Here is a 21,104-nt window from a genome sequence, read left to right as displayed (position 1 = left end):
TTTCAGCTCGTAAAAACGTCTGCACATTTCTCGGAACTCCATAAAAATGACGCGTCATATACGGTTCTTATGGGGTCTCAGAACAGAACCCGCAACCATATGTATCTTGCTGCTTTCTTAAAACTACCGAATACTGCAAAAATATACGATTACTTTTATTATTACCTATTATTACACTAGGTAATAACTATTGAATTAACATTAAAACCTACGCTAAAACAAATTCAAAACCTAATAAAAATGTGTAAAATAAGAATTCGAGATTTCTTGAATTGAAGTTCAAGAAATCATGGCAGTGTATTTTGTTCTTTCTTTCTAAAACATCTTTATAGATAAATAAACATAAAAAAATTATTACAAATTACTAAGAATTGTAAAAGGCTGCGTAGTATATTTGGAGATACCACGCGGCAGCTCGGGGAACCGTAACTCAACCATATTAGATAAATTACCATGGCCATGTTCGGGGGAAGCCGGGGTCGGCCTGTTTAGAGCAGCATTCTCTCCGCGGGACGCTCTTATTGCAATTAATACGTTTACGCGGGACACTCGAAAACGCTCCGATTCGGACGCCTCGTGAGTAAATGGCAACCTCGCGAGCTAAGTGTTATTAATCGCGGAGGGCCGCGAGCCGCGGGCAAAATTGTAGGCGATCGCGGATTTTGCGCCGCGCGACCAAGATTGCGGAATCGACGGGCGGCCGACGGGATCGATAAACGAATCGTCAAGGACCGGTCGAGGGGCACAATGAACCCCGTACACAGGGTCCCGCAATCGATAACTCGTTTACAATTAATTTCCCTCGAATGACGAATACTTTTCCGTGGAGCACCGCTCCCTTTGAACCGCGCTTCTACGCTTTCAAGTCTTGCAGCGGCTCTCAAATCCGCATCGATTCCGCCTTCAGACATCGGTGGATTAATCGCGGGGAACGCGTGCTTACCGAAAAATAGTTATTTTACCGGAGAAGGGTCTGTCTGACCGGTTACAGGGATTAAAACTGCCCTTCGATCGATTGAACCTCCTGTCGAAATTTTATTTCTCGTAACGGTGGAATCAATAATTAATTCTAGATACTTAGAAGCGAGATATCGAGTTGTAATAAACGAAACGATGTTCTAGAATGTTTAAATTATTATCTGAAATTGTTCAGTGTCGATAGTATCGCTAGATTTTGAGCGATGTTTGTTTGAAAATTGTATCGTGCTGTGCTCGGATGTGTGACAGCATAGGATTAAACGGTATGTGTGTTATTGAAAAAATTGAAGCTCGGCTAAAAGAACTCGTAGCACAATGTTTTTTCAGCTCGTTGGGAAAGGAGAGACTTTGCGCTAAATAATCACGTTGATTTCAATTGTGGGAAAAGTTTGTTGAACTCTCCGCGGGTCTGAGAAGTTGAGAAATGGAAAAAATGAAAAGTCTCACATTTTTGCTCATTGATGAAATGCAACAATTTTTTTTAAGAAAATGTAATTATGAGCGTAGAAGTATAGTCTTTGCTCTCTAAGATGAGTTATGGTATATTACCATGGGATTTTTTTTCTCGTAGTTACAGTATTTTGAAACTCGACCGATTTCTGAGGGAGATTTTTCATAGTAAAGTGAAATAATTACGGTTTTCACACCTTCGATTAAAAATACCGTAAAACGGTAAGAAAAAATTGTACTGTGCTATTTTTTTATCTCGTTTTAAAGGGGAAATTCCAAACTCTGAAATAGCGGTGGTTTCGATCGGCAGAAAAATTTCAACTCCTCACAGCTCGCCAAAGTTGCGAAACGGTGAAAAAGAAGAACATTCTCCCATTTTCGTCTTCAACGAAATAAACAAATGCTTGACGAAAAAAGAAACAATCAGAGATGTCAATGCGCAGAGATCTCGTCCGCTGAAATGATCCGAAACAGGTCGCCACACGATCTATTTTCGCGGAGCCGCGTTATTTCAAACGCCGACCGAATTTGATTAATGATTTATCGAAAAATTGGCTTTCATTTTTTTCGTTACCGTGGCGCAGCATACAGAAAAATCCGCAAAAAATTCTGAACACCGCTGCCACAATAGTACGTCATTACAAGATAAATATGACAGGCGTGCGACGTCAATTTTCCGAAGAAATCCGACCACCTCGACCAAGCTATATCCGTCACAGTTGTCCATCCTCCATGCGAAAATAATTCAACGGTGAATTTCCGGCGCGGTATTTAATCCGCAAGGCGAAAAAAGTGGATCTTCGAAAAAGTGCTCGGACAATTGAATCCCGACAATTATATCGCGGTGCCTCTGGTGCGGGCTGCGCGCGCGCGCGCGCCCTCGCTCGCGTTCGCGCAACCGCGGAATTATTTTTTCCGCGGCGTCGCGTCGGTGGGGCACGTCCGCCGGCCGCGACAGGACGTCATTAATTATAACGTTTAAATTGCAAATCGGCCACTAAAATATGTCGAATCCCTGGACGGTCACGGAGTGCTCCGGTCCGGCACCGCTCCCGCGATTTTACATCTCTCGAAACACGATGTATGACGCGAATATATTTTATACGCGTATATCTGGAATCCGCGCGCTCGTTACCGCGTCCGCTTATCGACCGGGGATTTTTCATGCAAATCGGCCCCCTCGCGCGCCACCGGAATCGATGGTAATTTTTCGGGGGGGGGGGGGGGGGGGGGGGGGGGGGGACCGCGGGCCACGATTATCAGCACGTCCCCGGCGGATTCGGCACAGCGTTACCGCGCTTCCTAAAGACAACGGGCAGATGGTGGCCGGCCGTTATCGTTCGGTGTACGAGCGCGGCAAATTAGTTCGTTAAACGATTTTTAAATGTCCCGCGGAAAAAGACGCGGCGTGCCGTTTCTTCGTTGCCTCGGCCGGAAGGGAAATCACGCCCTTTTTGTTTCCGTGTCTCATTAGGACGGCCGAGAACCCGAACTCGTTATCCCCTAAATCACGCGAGTGCTCCCGGCTGCCGTGCTTTTTGCGTCGCGTCTTTTTGCGGCCGGTTGCTTTGAATATCGGTGGCCGCACGAATTTTACCCGCTACCGATTACCGGCTGCCGATGCCCCACAGTTGGATGTACTTGCCAATCCCTGTGTCTTGCAAGGAACTGCATTTAAGCGACGACCAAACCGTGGATTTTATGCGAGTCGTGTTAACACGTGTTCGCCCGTATGGCAGAAATTCATTTTTAAATAAATTAAAATCTAGTTTTCATCGAACAGAGACCATTCCGATAAAGAGAAATTTGTTTTGCATCGTTTTACAAAATTTCACTGAGAAATATGATTCTTAACAAGTTACGTTGTTTTTATGTAGACCATATCGTTTCTATAGATAATGTCAAATAGTGCCGGCATTTTGTGAATAGCGGTAAAAAAAAGTTACTGGACGAATATGTGTTAACGAGTATGTGAAATTTCAAATGTTTAATAAAGTTAACCCTTTTATTAAACATCGTATTAAGTCTATACAACGGTGCCATGACGAACGGAATTAATTCTCGTTGAACGAACAGTAATGTATAATATGCAAGGTTGAGTAGGAAAAACAAAATTTATTATTTGTTATTTTGTTATCTTAAAGTTTAGATATAACACAATATTGTGTTTTAAATTTATATAAAAATATCAAACCTGAATAAGTAGGTTTGGTGGTTGAAAGTACGTATATGATTGCAAAGGGTTGAGAAGACTTAAGAACATCTCTGCGTCGTCTACAGGTTAATAAAATTTTGAAGAGAAAGAGAACTATTTTGCTTGAACATTGTTCGTTGCAATTCACAATGAATAATTTTATTTTACATAAAAGTCCTCAGTTTACTAATAACAAAATCGTGAAGATATACAGGATAGGTTATAGTAAGTTAAAAGGTAAGGTAAAATTCTTAAGGCAAAGAAAACATTTTCTACTTGGTTATTGTTCTTTGCAAATAAAAATGTACAATTTTGTCATGTCATTATTATTACACATAACAAAATACACTTTGTATTAAATGAAATAGTGTCAAAAGAGCTACCTTGTGATATCATTCTTTTGTAAGTAGATATGTAGAGACCATATAAAGATCATTAACGTTCTTCTAAAAATAATCATACATTTCCTACTGTATCAATGGATGTATCTCAATATTTCAAAAATAACCTAATCGTCGAATATTGACTAACGGGATAAGCTTTTCTCAACATCAAAAATTCTCTGTGCCGTCTTCCGCGATTGTTCAGTGCTTTCAACAGTCTAGAAAGGATCTCCATCGATTAAGACGAGGTAATTGATTAGGGCGAAGCTCGAGCAATTGTTTCGCCAAGGGGTGGAGAATATTTCGCCGGGTCCAGGGAGAAATTAACTAGAGCAACAGTTTGAAGGACTTCTCCGTGCAAGAGGTACAATATTTACATGTACAGCGAGTACACGTCTGGCAGTCTGGCTTCTGTAAAACCGCTAAAAAGACCACCGGAAAATCATCCAACAACGTACAAAGTTCTCCTCTGAAATGCGTGGGCCGAGAGAGAATTTCCCGGGGAAATGAAGACAGGAAAACGGGGGGGTGTTCAACGATGCGTCTCCTCAGACCGCTTCCGCGTGAAAACATACATCAGGAGGGCGGACGGGGGAGGGGGTGGGAGAAAAACGCGGCTCGATATAAAAGCTGGGCGATATTAGCATGACAGGCAGACCGGCAGCATCAAATTGCTGGACCTAAAAGCTGCAACCCCTCTGCTAAATCGTCCGTGTGCTTCTAATGGACTGCCAACGGGGGGAAACTTAGTCCTGCAGCGAGAAGCCATCCTTCCACGAGACATGCTACCGACTTAAAAGTCGCCGAGAGCACAATGTCGAAGGTCAGGAAACCCGCATAACGGCCTGCAACGATCGTCGCCCTGTGTCGCGTCGCACAGGGGACTGTTTCGTCGCTTTCGACGCTCGAAATTAGGGTTGCGGAATCGGTTATTGTGCGGCAACCATTTACTGTGCCTTTTGTTGATTTTCGAGCGTAATTTATGTTTGTCGCATAAGTATATCAGATTTTTTATTTATATTGAATTAATGATAAAGGGCGGGAGTTTTTGAAATTTAAGAGAATTTATTTTAATTTTCATTTTGATGCTATAGTTGCGAAATTTTCTGTGATTTATGGAAAATCGTAGAAGATATAATTAGTTTGTATGTTAAGTGTTTCTTTCTGTTTTACTTTTGGCATATTCTGTAAAATCAAGTGAACGGCATGAAGAAATTGAGGTTATGTTCTTGTACATTAATATTTAACAAGTTCGGTGTATGACTGTATGATAAATAATTAGAGTTATGTCAACGCAATAACTTGTTTTTCGCTTATTATAACTTGGATTTTTCGCTTATTAATTGCATAAAATTATCTTAAATTTATTAGTTTCTCAATTTTGTCGATTTCTTTTGTGCTGAAAGAAAATATATCCGAATTTTACTTTCATTTTACTAAATATCCTACTAGTATTAAAAATGTAAAATACAAGTTAATTACATTATTTCTTAGCAGAATTCCATTGCAGAAAGAAATATTCGAAGCATATTATTTAGCTTTGTCAATTAGCGAGCTATTGATAGAACTAAAACTAAAAATCTGTTGACACTATCTCTATTATACAAATCATATGGTCTATATAAAAAGAATGTAACTTGTTAAATATCATATACTTTTCAGTGATGGTTATAATTATATAATCTTTGGTTAAAATTATCTCTGTTCGGTAGAAATTAGAATTTAATTTATCTGGAATCAAAAGAACAAGAATCAATTATTTTCTGTAATTTACAAGTGACGAATTTTTCTTATTTGACTATTATTGATTGTTCGCAAAGTGACGCATTCTTGTCACGGGAACGAATGTGTGTTAACATAAAGTGTAACAATAATAAAAAAAATCAAATTGTTGCCCAATCACAAGGACATTTACGTAACATTGATCATTTGGATCGACGAAACAACCCTCCTGCAGGTTAACAGAAGTACGGAAAAAATTGATTCTCCGATTTCGTCGATGCCGGGAGCTCGGTTCGACCGAAAAGTAGATAAAGGACGAAGCGTACTAGAGGCGCCGGTGCTCCTCGGGACATTACGGTGTCTAAGGGTGTGTTTCAAGGACAGAAAATGGCGAGGCGTTAAGCAACCGCGCGCGGCAAACTTTCGCGTCAAAGTGGTTACACGGGGAACAGCAATTTCCGGAACTTGTCGGGCCTTAAATAGTTATGATCGAGGGATGCTGCATCGCGGGCGGGAGTTAGGGGGAGGGAGGGGGTGGCGAGGGCGTTGATAAGAGAATCGCGGGTGTAAAAAGGCGCGTCGTAAAGGGCGGGCTTTCTCCGTGCATCTTGACGCCGTAAAAAAGGAAGAACGAACCCGAGCAAACTTTTCCATCCGCCCGGCTCCTCTCGCGACGCGCTTGCACCCTCAATAATTCACTCGCGCGAGCCCCACCATCGCCCTCCGCGTCCCCCCAATAAAAATGTTAATGCCGAATTTCGACGAGACGCGATTATTCGGAATTTCGAGCAGCCGGTTACGTCGCCGAGTCTCGAGCACCTAAAAGGGTGCCCGTAGCTGACAATGGACCGTAGGTGTCTACGGAACTCGCGGCCCTTTTAAGGAACAATTTTACTGCGACTGTCACCCTGCGGTCGCAGCCCGGGGGTTAATAATGCAGGGTGGGAATAAACCGGGAATCAAGCGTGCTTTGACACCGGAGACTGATACCGGCTCGTTGATCATCAAAGTCACCCCATACCGCAACCGGAATCCAGCTTAACCCTCGGTCGGCCGCTTATGGGGGTCGGGGGTGGGTTCTCGCCTTCCGGCTGGCTTGCCATCGCTATCAACTTCGTAAAATACGCGCAGCTTCTCGAGTGTGTCTTAGGTAGCCACTCGGGAATTAGGATTCTGGTGGAGGTTCTCGGCGTAAACTACCCCCGAAACTGAGACCGGACAACCACGAGCGTCTGCGGGTCTCCGGCGGCGGAAAAACAGCGTTAAGTGATTTTATTTCGGGCCTGAACTGTGGTAATGCTTGCCATGTTTTAATCGTACACTTTAGTTTCAATTATTATCTAATGACAGGGAATCCTACATTTTATGTTTTGCGAAAAGTAGATGACACACGTGCCGCTGTATTTTCCTTAGAAAATTTTGTACGATTATGAAGGACAGCTCGTTTTAAAGCTAAAATTTTCTACTCTCGTTGCACGTAGTTTATTTTCCTGTAAACTTCTTTTCCATAATTTATTCTACTGAAAACCGAAGATACCTTACTCCTCAAAAAAGGATCAAATTCACGCATTCCTAAAATCGATGAAAAATTTTTCTCCAGACTGTATCTGCCATCAATTTAAAAATCGAAGTCTCTTCTTTCTAACGACTGTTAAAAAAGTGATCTCCAATTTTTCTTGCCAATTTTATGAGGCAGAAATGAGGACTAAGTCCAGTTCCATAAAATCCCATGCAGTATCTCATGATTTCGAAAAGTAGTTCCTGTTCATGCTGTTGTAATATCGTGGAGAAAAAAAATCGTAGAACGATGGACCATAGGTCATTCTAAAGCTCGAAGCCTGTAGTTTCGTCATCCATAACTCTTTTTGCGATCAATTCCCTTCTTCTCCCCTGTATCTTCCGTCAGTCGTCGCGCTTTTTCGTCGTATTGGGCGAAGCGATTTCGCTTCAAAGAACTCGCGCTTGTTTTTCCAAGTTATTTTCGTCAGTTATGGCAGAAACGTTTTCGACCGTCGGAACAGTACACCCCGTCCGCTTAAAGCGTCATTGTAACGTAATCCAAAGCCGGGCGAACGGTTTGTCTCGAATGAACATGACATAATTGTGAAAACGAGCCGGTTCGGGCCAGGCCTGGCCGGGCCGTGCCGGCGCCGATCCAATTGCTGAAACAACACTGCGGCCGACGGATTCGCATCGTCGGTCGAGTGGAAACGGACCGGAGTCCGCTGAAACTGAGCCGCTCCGGCAATCCGGTGTTTATGTGGAATGCAGCGCAGCGAGCGCTTTTTTCCGCCGTCTCGAGTGTCGATCGACAAATCGCAGCCGACCGGGAAACAGTTGTCGAACTGCGAAAACAACTGTCTTCGTGGCCTCTCGTTTAACAAAGTCCCCCGCAGTTTTAATTCGGAGCCCGGGGAACTCGATGGGGGCGTTCGAGAGCACGGCCGGCCATTGTTCGAATCGTTTCGAATAAATATTTGTCGAAGATAATTATCCGAATAAATTCTGTTCGGTCGATTTTATGTTATTATTATATTGGTCGATTTTATATTATTGTTATATTGGTTGATTTTATATAATATTATGTTATTCGAACATATAGTATATATGCTATACTATTGATGTATATTATAGTATATATATTATACTATATAATAACGATTATTCTGTTTGTCTGATATAAGTTATTCTACCTACGTGTTCGTCGTAAATTATTCTATCTATTTCTTCAACTATTTCAACCAATTTATGTCTATCTAGTCATTCGCATAACTTTTTATTCGAATAAATTCTTGTACGACGGGGTTAGTTTTATCTTCATCTATAATACAGAATTTGGCGAAGAGAATTTCTTGAAATAACGTCTACATATGGAAATACCATTTCGAATATATTTAAACAACGTAAAAATAATAATAACTATACTCTATAATAATACAACTACTATAATAATTATACTATAGTAATAATAATAATAATAATAATAGATAAATTAAGATGAAGATATTTATAGTCTATCTAGTATTTCTAATATCTATAGAGGTATACAATACATGATCATCTTTCTCGACTATGCTCCGTTGCAAAGCAATTTCATTAATTCCCAAGGAAGTTAACGTGAAAATCGTGAAAAGGCCTTAGGGCGCAAGGAAAAATATTATTTGAATTGATCGACGGAAGAAGGGGGGCTGACAATATCGCAGAACTTTTATCTTTGATCGCGCGCCCCGTCTTTGAAAGTCGATCACACGTCTTGCAGCCGATCGAGATTATATTAAACATCCGACATTATTGGATCCAGGCTGGATCGTCTGCAGTGTTTGAGATACGAGAAGGTTCCGGGCACTTTGTAAACCAACGACAGAATTCTCCACCGAGTAGACTAGCTCGTACGGGCTCGAGTCTTTTCTCAAGAGACGGCTCCCCTACCGCGGGATGCCCAGCGTTCCACCGGAACGCACCGGTGGCCGATAAACAATTTGATTATTCACTACGACCCGGGAGTCCGTTGCCGTGGTTCTTCACGAAGTGTTCTTTCTGCGCAGCTTGCACCTCCACGCAATTCAGATGCAAGAACGGCCAGTGCATCAACTTCGAGCTGCACTGCAATGGTGTCGAGGACTGCCAGGACAACTCCGATGAGCGGAATTGCCGTGAGTATATCATCGAGAAGACGTCGCTTATCGTTATTGTCGCATAAACTCGAAAGCCTTAACCGGTGTTATCTCTTTGTCTGTTTTGTTCTCTTTTTACTATTTTTTTTTTTTGTTTCGTGGTCGTGAGATGTATGTAGAACGTGCGCGTGTCGTGGATCGTTCGTTCCACCGAGAAGGCGTCAGCGATCCCGTCCTGTTAAAAATTAACCTTTGCGGAAAGGATCGAGGCCACTCGCTTTTTGTAAATAATTCCACCCGCTCGTCCCGCTCCCAAACTTATTTCGGAGCTTCTTAAACTCCGCGCGCCGCAACCCCGGTAACCTAAGCTCGCGGTTTAGCGAGGGCTCTGATCGGTGAGCGAGATCGAACAAGCCGAAGCTCGCGCATGATAAATTACAAACGAAACTGTAACATTGGAACCGGGTTGGAACATGCTTTAAACTAAACCAGATGTTATCTAACAAGAATTAAGGGTAAATTTTATTTGGATAATGGATAAAGACTAACCAGTAACATTTTATTCGATACTATCCCATAATATTCAATCGAATAAATATTTATCTGAATTAAATTTCATTTAAATAAGATTCTATTAGACTAGGAATTTATTCGTACAGAAATTAATTTAATTTTTCCATAGTACTTTTTCAAATTATTTGAATAAAGAATTAGTTTTAATTATTCGAATAGTTTACATAAAGAATTTTTCTACTTATTAAAATAAATAAATTTCCAAATTATTCGAATAAGAAATGATGCGAATAATGAATTATTCGAATAAGAAATGATGCGAATAATGAATTATTCGAATAAAAGACTGTTTTAATAAAGAATTATTAAAAAAAAATAAACAAATCCCAAATAAATATTTATTCGAAACAATTGGAATAATACCCAACTCTACGACTAACAATGGGTTTAATAAGCTCGCGAGTCTGAACAAATTCGCACCAGTCTACAACCATCCCGACTGTCCGCACAACCCGATAGGATTCACAGTCGATGAAGCTAGACGATAATTTAGTCGTTATTTGACTAATCCAGTTGGAAAGCAAACAGCGGAAAAGCCCAAGTAGAATAGGTCAGCAGCGATCAGACACGGCAACCGGTTCTTCGAAGTCGTTTATTCAGAGGACGCAGAGAAGCCGTCTGCATATAATCTACCGCCGGTTTCGCGTACACGATCCGTCTCTTTCCAAGCGAAATATTTCAGAGTGCCCTGCGCAGTTCTGGGTCAAGAATTCTGGGCCACCCTGTACGACCGTGTGTGTTCGATTCGCCAGGTGAATCGCGAAGAGGCCATCGACGCGGCCGCCTATTTTCCCGCTCGAACGGGGCACAAGGGGCGAGGAATAATTCGAGCGCTAAAGAATTCGAAATGGTTGATCGCGGGGGTTGGGCCGCGGCGTATCATCAGGCTATCAGACGGAACGGATCGCGACGATGTTACGAACAGGCTCAATAGTTCTAATAGCTGTGACAATAACAATAGCGTGCCGGCTCGGGCTCGCGTTTCCAGGCCGTTGCACTTGTCAGCCCCTCGCGGCCCCTCACCGCTCGCCCCCACCAACCCCTATCATTTCCATCCGGCGTTTCGTGGGGACACTCTTTTCGCTTTTTTATTGCCGCGAGCCACCAACGGAGAAGGTCAATTTTCACTCGCTAAATAAAAAAAGAAAAACTCCGACAATCTTTCTCGGTCCTGGCCAGGGGCGGGTAATGAATTTCGAATAATCCATGGCGACAGGACCGTCGCGCGGTGGGCTATTCGCGCCCAAAAAGCGGAGATAAATGTATCGCGATGGCAATCATGGGATTTCCATTTGTTTTCCGTATAATATGTTTAGGCTTCTCTTAATGAAATATGCTTTCTTTTTAATTTTGTTTTAAAAAAGTAACAAACGTAAGAAATTGTGACTCTTGTGCGAATATTTTTTGATATTCTTCATCTCGTTCGTCTATCTCATTACTTTCGTGTTGAAAAAGACGTATTAGTTTACAGATCGAAATTAAACATCGGTGTGTAGCTTTTTTCTATTATGGAAATATTTTTATAAAATGACACTTCAGTGGTGCTAAGGCGTCGACAGATTCATTTTATTTTTCGACTGTCATTGCAGATCTTAGAAAATTTTGTTGCCAAGTGAAATTAACGTATTTTTATAGAATACAGTCTTCTCTTTCAAGTGAGTACTAAAGAATTGTTCTACATTTGTTTATCGCTGTTTTATCAGACTTTGAAATGGTAATGCGAAATCGCCATTTGATAAGTTCACTCACGAGGTCACGTCGCTCTAGATAAATATCCTTCGACAGTCAAGCAACCATAATTTCATAAAAATAGATCGTAGGACAATGAGCATCAGCTCACTTTGAAAGTCATAGTATCTACTTTCGAACATCGTAAACTGCATTATTCTCGCATTATTTGTACTCAATCTTACAACGCGGAAACTAAAAATCCTCATTCTCGGTCATTTTTATAAATCAAATGTCTCTGCAGAGAATTAAATTTTTTCTTCCTTGGAAAAACCACCGGAATTTCAAAGAGCGAAATCTCTCACATCTGACGAGATTTTCAAAAATTGTCCCACGATGCTTATTCGCAGAGTTTCAGTGTTATTTCGTATCCGTTCCATAAATTATATTTCCAACGACCGTTGGATCATTGTTGGAAAAAATTCCATCAAATTCGATGAAATTCCGTCGGATAAATTCGATTTTACGGATGTTTTTCCGGCTTCTGTTGAAACAGCGTCGCTGCAAACCAACGGCGAAATTTCCGAACACGAAGCGTTTCGCCGTCGAAATAATTCTTACCTGAAACGCTTTAGAATTAAATCATCGGTCGTGGTATAATTAAACAAAAAAATTCGCCCGTGTTAAAAACGTATATCAGCCTTATTGAAAAAACATTTGTTGGACAGGGACGCCCGGCGCAAAGGAATCGATGCAGAGGCACCGGCGACGAAGTTTCCCGGAGGAAAGCAATTTCGACGAAAATCCGGTTTCGTTTGTTCCTCTTTTTTAATTCGTCAAACAAACTTCATTAGCGGTATTAATATCGACGCGCAGCGGGGTCGCGGGGACGCGGGGACGCGCGGACGTCGCCGAATTTAGGGCCGGCCCTGCCGGTCGACGGACGAGATTTACTCGCGTTTATTAAGCCGGCCTAATAACCGGCTGCAATTTTAATCCGACGTTAATCTCCAGCGGCCCTTTCGCGCGGCCTCGGCCCTGGAATTTCGCCGGTTTTCACCGGTTTAATCCAATCCGCGGCCGGTAAGCCTCGTACGCGTCACTCCGATCTTTCTTCGATTGCGCGGAAACAATTCGCCGTGATAGACTCCTCTAAAAACCACGAAAATCCCTCTGAGAAGATCGGTCGCATTCGTCGCGACGCACGGTGCATCGAGACAGGCGAATTCTGAAAGTAAAATCAAATTTTACGATTCGACGATCTATTCCTGCGTGCTTTACGAGATTCGAGTAATAGTAATTTTTCTGTTAATAAAAATATATTTCAATAATAATTGGTGAATCTGATTGTGTGCACGATATCTAGATACTGAGAATATTTCTAGCATAATTATTTATTGCACTTTAGTGTCTCATATTTGTATGGACAATAATATCAGAAGGAAAAGTAAGAAGTATACGTAATTAATTCAATCGATTAGATTAATTAAGTTTTAATTTCGCAGCGTGGTATTTATTACGAAATTTTACAAGACTGCTTTATGTATACAGTCTAATCGTGTCTTAAAAAGTGATCCAGCGTTTTGTTCGATTTCTTCCACCTGTAGCTTAATTTTGCACGATAAAAATCACAGTATTTGTTTTGAAATTGTTATAAATATCCTTACATCAATCTTGTAATTTAAAAATAAACTCTGATATATTTAAATATAATATTTCCCTTTTTAACTGGATCATGCATTTGTCAAAGGATAAATATAATTCAATTTGCAAGTGATAGTGGCTGTCCTAAATAAATCATTGCAAAAAATAAAGGGAGTTATCCAGGCAATTTTTTGTAACGTTTTAGGAAACATATCCGCGAAGATATTCAGCCAGAACGAAGCAGGATTTTCGAGGAGTAGTTTAAAAAAGTATAATTAAAGTTAAACAAAACGTGCGATGTTAAAACACGAATGGAACTTGAAAGAAATGTAAAATGAAAAGGTGAATTGAAATGAACATTGACGCTCGCTTGCTTCTCGCAACAGCGCACACATTTGTTATTTAATATCGCATCTACTTACAATAGTAGCAAATGACGACCAGTTATAAATATAATATATACAATAGCTATTGCATTAAATTGTTACGTTATCTTCTCAATTTAGAGTCTTTGCGTTACTATAGAATTTCGCTAAACAATTTGGTTTCTTCAAAGTATGACATAACTTTTGCTGTTTATTTATGACTGTCCTAACATTATTTGATGGTATTTGGCATTTTTTACTTTTTCCTTGATATTATTCTACGGTGTTAACGCAAACAAGAATCATGCCCAATTCTTAGTCGAAATACTACAATTTGTTTCGTACTTGTTAAATATACTGTAGAGTTCGCATAGAATATTCTCTGAGTTCATGTCAGGAAGCGGGATTTGAACTAATCCATTTTCAGTTCCACTTGTGTCAAACATATTTTGTTAATCATTTCTGAGCATCCCAAAATAGGATTTCAATACACCTAGAACTACACTTACCTCGTTAACATTTCCTACAATTTCAATATCAACGAATTCACTTTCGCACAGAGTTCTACTTTGCTGTCCGTACACCTCGTTTAACGAATCAATGATTAAGTAGCATTTGAGCGCTATTTGCAAATACAATTGAGCAAGCAGATTTTTTTGATTTCGGCCTTTGACTGACGCACTGCGCGACGCACCGGTAGTCCGCAGCAACACGCTCGGGCGTGTAACGCGATTATCTGTTGCAGAGAAGTGTTATCCGAATCGGTATTCAAGGATGATCGAGATCGAGTCGATCGCGATCCAGGGAATGGGCGAGGCGGGCCTTGAACCCGGTCGGCCGGCCCATGAATCAGGGGAATTCCTCGGAGGGTCCCGTTTCGCGAGGCTCGTCACGCCCCCGGGCACGTTTGCCAATTTCGAGGTCGCGATCCCGCCGATTTATATTCGGCGATCGAGCGGAAAAAGGGGGGCACGTCGGCCGGAATCGCGTTAAATCGTAACCAGATTACACGGGGGCGGACTCACGCGCGCGTCCGGATCGAATTAATTTCGACTTTTAATCGCGTTCTATCGGCCGAGTGGGACACGTGACTAGCGCGGCGGGTCGCGTCGGTTCGTGCCGGAGCATTTCCCTCGATCTCCGATCAACACCGGTAAACTCAAATATTTTCCGAGGCCGCTTAAACGCTCCGCCACTTCGAGCACAGGCATATTCATTTTAATTGCCGGTGTTACGCCAACTGTTCGCCACTTCCATGGTTCTCGAGAACGCCTCATCGATATTCCGGTGACTCGAATAAGATGAGCGTCGTTCTAGAGCCATGAATGCGTCGACTCTGTCAATAGGCAAATTTCAATAGCTGTCTGGAAGAATGGAACGTCATTGTTCGAAATCATTGTTCACCGACCTATTTCTTAGCGGCGGTTAATCTTGATGTTATCACGGCGATAACTCGCACGCGCGTCCTTCGCGATCTAAATGAAGCGACACAATAGAACCAGCAAGAGTCAAAGGAGATGTACCGCAATGTACGAGATGTCACACCAGGAATGACTATATTAGGAAGCCGGCCCGCGTAAAGTGCACAAAAGAATATTTAGCAACACAATGCTCTCAACAAGGTCGACGTCGCGAAACGCTCGAACTTCGAGCCGCCGAAACTCGCTCGATCGCGATCGAATCAAGATATCTAGCAACGCCGATCGATCTCTCGTCGAAAGGCGAACAGTAGCCGTGCAGCGATTTCATCCCGCAGGACGCGCCGTTCTCGAGAAAAACGGGTTCAAACGCCGTAAACTTCTCTAAAGCCACGCTCCGGGTGTCCCGGAAGCACGGCGACCCGCGAATTCGCGAATTGAGACGCGCGGCAGAGAATATTTTATACCCCGACGTCTGGTTCGCGAACAGTGGCGAGCAATTAGGGGGAGCGAAGCAGTTTACGTGCATAAAAGTGTCGAGTTCAATTGTTTCGCCACGCGTTCCGGTGAAAAGGAACGCGCGCGGGAGCGTGTTGCGAACACGCGAGACACGTTATGCATACAGGACAATTACAGGGCCGTGTATGTGGCACGTGTTTCCAGTAACTCGCGCGTGGCGAAGCTGCCATCCCGTGTATTTTCTCTCCACATTTTCACTTTTCGTTGTCTGCTACTTGACACGGGAAAAAGGAAATGGCGGCACGCGATCGAACTCGCCGTCACCGATCCGAATTAATCCGGTTGATCGGGGCACCAGTAAACCGCTTTACCGTCGTCATCGTCGTCGTCGTCGTCGTCGTCTCTTAAACAACCGTCCCGGTTCTTTTAGCCAGGTTCGCCGGCTATGTACACCGTGTCCGAAAAGTAGGCCGATCATTAAGCGACTAATACGATACACTTTGCTCGACGAGATTGGATTACGCGTATACCTGGCCAGTCGACGGGTAAGGCGGCGAGTTAATTCGTTCGATTTACGCGTACCCCGTGTCCGAAAAGTCCCGCGATAAAGCTACAGGGTGACCCAGAAATCGTCGACGATTCGACGAAGATACAGATTGAGCTTTATCCGAGTGCGCGCATGACTTGTTGATCGGTTTTCTTCGTTGCTTCCGCTGTAACGCGTGTGTCTCGGTTGTTTCCGAGCGATCGATTCTTCAGTGTCTTCCCCTAATTTCGCAAGGAGGTCGGAGGGCATCGCGGAAATTCCAGGCACGGAACCGGCGAGGAGGTAGCTCATTCTTTCGAGTGCACTCGGTTCGAAGAGTCGTCCATCCTCGATCGTTAGCTAATTGCCGCCGTAAATTAGAGCCGCGTGTTGCCCCCGTAACTCCTTGTTCATTTATAATCTCTTCCGCGAAATTTCCTCGGGTGCGTGTTAATTAATGGCCGGCCCCCGAGGTTCGCGTTCTCCTTCGTCCGCACGCTAATTAATTCCCTACGACTGCTTTTCTTTTCAACCTTCCACCCGGCCACACCCCCGCCGTCCCGGCAACCGTCTCTTCCCGTTTCATCTTTCCGCCGACATCCGGCCGGCATTTTGTCGATGGCGAGCCGTTCCCTCGCCGGAAGTGAATGGTAGCTGCTCTCGTAAATCTGCGCGCTGCTTCCTTTCCTCGAGATCCGTTCCCCTTTTGGAGGAAGCAACAGCTCAACCAGCTGGATGCAGCGACCGTCCCGTATAAAACATCGATATCGCAACGGTCCGATTCCGGACCAATACGCTCCGACCGATTCTTCCACGTTTCTCGTCCACGTGCGCTCCAATTTCGAATTTTCTCCTCGCGAATCTGTCTTATCCTGCTTCCCGAAGGTTGCCATCTGCGATTAGTCGCCGTTTATTCATAATTAACCCGTTGCTGTACTCTGACGTGCCTGGCTCGTAATGGGGATTCTGAGCAGAGTCTAATTAATATGTATGTTGTTTAGTCCGCTTGAACCGAAATAATATTTCAGCCATTGAATAGTATGTTGGTATACAATTCTTTTGTCTTTCCAGCGAATTATGAACTACGAAGGAAATACAATCGATGTAACAGACAAAGAAATCATAATGCAAAGGGTTAATACCTGTGTCTCGTCGAACCGATACGCTTGGATCGATTATTAATGATTTCTCGTCCACGTTTATTCTAATTTCAAGGTTTTGTCTACACGAATATGTCTCATCATGCTTCTTGTAAATCATTGTTTCTGATCAGTCACTATTTGTCCATAATTAATACCTGTGTCTCGTCGAATCGATAGAGCCGGACCGATTCTTCCACGTTTCTCGTCCACAGTCATTCTAATTTCGAGTTTTGTCCTCGTGAATCAGTCTCACCATACTTCCCGTAGATCATTGTCTTCGATCAGTCAGTATTTGTCTACGATTAATACCTGTTATTCACCAAACCACCAGGATCTGATCATACCATTCTGTTGCCGCACATAATTGTGTTGATCGTGCTGCGAGAAGTCTGTCAACGTGCCGGCCATCGCTATCAATGTGGCTTCATCAGTCGCCGAGCTTACACACATAGTCTCTCTCTCTCTCTCTCGCTCTCTCTCTCTCTTTCTGAAGTTCTCGAACATTCTGACGATTCTTGCAGCCTGCGAAGATGACCATTTCGAATGCTCACCTGGGTATTGCGTGCCTTCGTCGAGACGGTGCGACGGCATCTCGGATTGCACCAGCGGAGTGGACGAGGCGAATTGTACCGACATGAGTATGGCTCTAATACGCTAAACAGGATTCTCGTAACAGCACGAGATACCCCCTGTCCCTCCTTTCGTTACGCGTGGATCCCGAATTATCCGGCCGCCGATAAATCACGGTCGACGAGCACGGGGATATTCGATCCAGGAATCGAAGTGAGGCAGTCGCGTGGCCGTTCGGCCGAGTAATCGTTCGTCCAAGGATATAACGCCCGGCTCCCGATAATGGACGGTTGTTTCTCGAGCGATTAATAGCACGCCGCGATCTCCCTGAATCTCGTTTCCTTTCCTTTATTCCGCGTCGAAGGAGCGCGAGACGCCCTGACGCTCCGCGCGCGCGATTAATCCGATTCATTACTATCGCTCCGCTGCCTAATTATCGCTATCCGCCTCGTTTCCCTTCCAGTGACAGACCAATTCCACCGGACGCGCTCGCCTCCCCCATACCAGCCGCCATTTATACAAGGAACCGGCAGACACTCTCATGGCGATCGCGATTCCCTCTTGCTGCTCGTTGCTTACGATTTCTCCATGGCGATTGCGATTCCCCGAAACCGTCCGATGCATGCGCAGTTTTTCCATGGTGATCGCGATTACTCCTTACTGCTCGATGCTTCCGATTTTCTGGTAACGCATGCGACCAGCCCGAACGCGGCCACGATTCCCCAGTGCCCTCATTCGACATTCCCATAATGCTTCTTTAAAAGGCCCCGTAATTACGAGCCGCGCGTTCGCGACTCGTTACGAAACCAGAATTGCGTTTTCCGGCGCGACAACGAGGTTCGTTTGGCGCGCTAATAGAATTCATTTAAAATCCGTCTCGACAATGGTGTTCCATCGGAAAGAATAACAGATCGCGGCGCCGCGACACGGTTTTCCATTAATTCTTTAATTCAGACGGCGAACAATTCGGGCCCCCATTTTTACAGCAAAACAGGCCGACGATTGTTCCGCCTCGTTGCGGACCGCGACACGAACCAAGTTCGCTGTAATTCCCGTGGCGTTTCCGTTCATCATTTTGCTTTGTTTTCTTTTCCACAACGAACAGTGCACTGCCGGGAGGACCAGTTCCAGTGCGGAACCGGAAGTTGCGTCAGCCTCAGCATGAAATGCGACGGTCGATCGGACTGCGACGATCGCTCTGACGAACGCAATTGCAGCGGTATTATTTTCTTTGTTTTTTTTTAGTATTTTACATCCGGTTGCTTGTTATCTTCGATTCGATTTCTCATTATTTTCAATTGGATTTCTGCTTATTTGCAGTTCGATTTCTCATCCGTTTGTCGCGTTTCAGACGGATTCTGCGCTTTGCAGAATCAATTCGAAATGTTTTAATCGGTCGTGGTATTCTTTAATTTTGGGTTCTGTCGTTGCAGTGACGACATGCAGCAGCGACCAGTTTCGGTGCAGCGACGGCACGTGCGTGAACATCAACAAAAGGTGCGACAACGTGCCCGACTGCCGGAACGGCGAGGACGAGCTACTGTGCGGTAAGTGCACCTGTTCCCGGCCCCTCGCCAGTGGAAACGTGATTTCGATTGCCTCCAAGGAACAGACGGGCGCACCTTGGGTGGCCCGCGCCCGCCGGATATCCACGATCTCTGGAATACTTTAATGGGCCGACGACGAACGTCTGAATCCCCTTATTACCGGAGCAACTTGTTGCTCCTGCCGATGGGGATTGATCCGCCGCACAGTCGGGAAAAATGGCCAGCCTCGTGTCCAAGTACTTTTGGCAGACACGAGAGAAAGGGATGATTTTTTTTTTTAATCAAAGTTAAAATGTTGGCAAACAAGGGAAAAATATAGAGAATGTCTCGTGAGAATAATTTTTGATATTGGGATAAAATTTTTGTTTATTCATTATGAATTGTGATTGAATTACCTTTTTGACTTGTTATTTATTTCTAGACTCTATGTCGTCATTTCCTATAGATTCTGATACACCGAATTTTTCAGTCCGGCAACAAGTGTTTTGTACAGTATTTTAGGATTTGAGAAAAATAAGGATTTAAGTCGATTCTCAAATTTTTTTATCACTTTTTACAAATACATATCTTTGGATATTTCATATAGGGTTATTGGTCTTTGCATTGGCCCTAGTGTAAGGCTTATTTACTTATATGTGTCATCCAATATGTACAATCGAATCAAATGGTTATAAAAATATTTAAAAAGGACCAATGAATTGAATCACGTTGACCTCCAATTCTGAAATATTGCTCAAATTTTGCTGCGGCATTTAAATTCCAGGAACAGAATCTGCGATAGGAAATGATAAAATCTAAAATAGAAAAGTCCAGAAAAACATCGAACCCCACACTCTAACGGGTAAACCAAAATTGTATCGATATCAAGTTAAACAAAAATCGTAAATATCGAAAATTATTGATACTACATCCTCTATAACTTTCTCTTATTCCGTAAACACTTTCAATTTAATTAAAACAAGAATCACTCTTTATCTCATTTCCATCGAAAGTTCTACAGACTTGGCAGAAACTCGGCCACCCCCCCCCCCCCCCCCCGCCCCCTTGTGACGACGTTTCGGGAGCTGTTTCGGAGAATTTCACCCATCAGGATGCGACACCGTCCTTCCAAAAGGACCGTTCGCGTCCATTAGCTCGATCTCCGAACAGCTCGTCGAGCGCTGAAGATCGACCCCAACGTCGCGGAACCCTCGCTCCGACACTTTCTTCCCCTAGCCACCGGTTCCCGAGGTTCGATTTACGATTTTCCATGCTGACCGAACACCGACCGGATGTGGCTTCTCCACCCCCCATGCAATTTTCCGGCATGCCACGCTCCGTCAGATTTCTCCAGCACCCGCACCCCCCGGGAATCATCCCCAATCAATCAGCAATTCGCCCGTGCCATGTGTGTCGTTCGACGACGGAGCCGCTTGGAATCTCGTTCGACGGCTCGGCTAGATCGCGGTTACGCTGTTAAACGTGTTCGAAGCGGTCCGACCTTGACCCTCGATCATATCACCATGGTCCAGTCGCGGTTCATTCTCACGAGGGATACGAGGCGCTTTTCACCCTTCGTACAGCGCGAGATTCGCGCGAACGAACGCAAGCCTGTCATCAAACACGTGGCACAGCGCGGCGAGAACAAAGTCTCGCCCGACAGAGATAGAAAGTCCAAATATTATCGCATCACGTTATCAGATCTTGTCCAATTATTATACGCTTATTACGTGTTATAGAATAAGTATTATCTTTTCGGGTACAGCTCATTTCTCTTGCTTATTCTATACCATATACGCGTACATAAGCATAAAATAAATGAACAGGATCTAACAACGCTGTAAGAAACTATTCGGACTGTACGTCTCCGTC

The 21,104-nt window shown here is 43.6% G+C and overlaps 1 protein-coding gene across 19 annotated transcripts in view; it reads left to right on the top strand.

Moving 5' to 3' along the window:
• The window catches only part of Trol (terribly reduced optic lobes), a 163,972-nt gene that overhangs the window by 107,904 nt on the left and 34,964 nt on the right, over positions 1 to 21,104 (top strand). For 16 of the 19 annotated variants that reach the window (XM_078187340.1, XM_078187339.1, XM_078187343.1 and 13 more), the window contains 4 exons: positions 9,273 to 9,380; positions 17,658 to 17,774; positions 18,812 to 18,925; positions 19,140 to 19,253. In XM_078187340.1, the coding sequence (XP_078043466.1) occupies positions 9,273 to 9,380; positions 17,658 to 17,774; positions 18,812 to 18,925; positions 19,140 to 19,253 (453 nt within the window). The remainder of the gene's footprint in view (positions 1 to 9,272; positions 9,381 to 17,657; positions 17,775 to 18,811; positions 18,926 to 19,139; positions 19,254 to 21,104) is intronic. The other 3 variants (XM_078187342.1, XM_078187353.1, XM_078187335.1) reach the window with 2 other exon arrangements.

Source organism: Augochlora pura, chromosome 7 (genome assembly GCF_028453695.1).
Source record: "Augochlora pura isolate Apur16 chromosome 7, APUR_v2.2.1, whole genome shotgun sequence".
Taxonomy (NCBI): domain Eukaryota; kingdom Metazoa; phylum Arthropoda; class Insecta; order Hymenoptera; family Halictidae; genus Augochlora; species Augochlora pura.
Note: the sequence above shows the minus strand (reverse complement) of the source record. Positions and strands in the feature narration are given on the sequence as shown.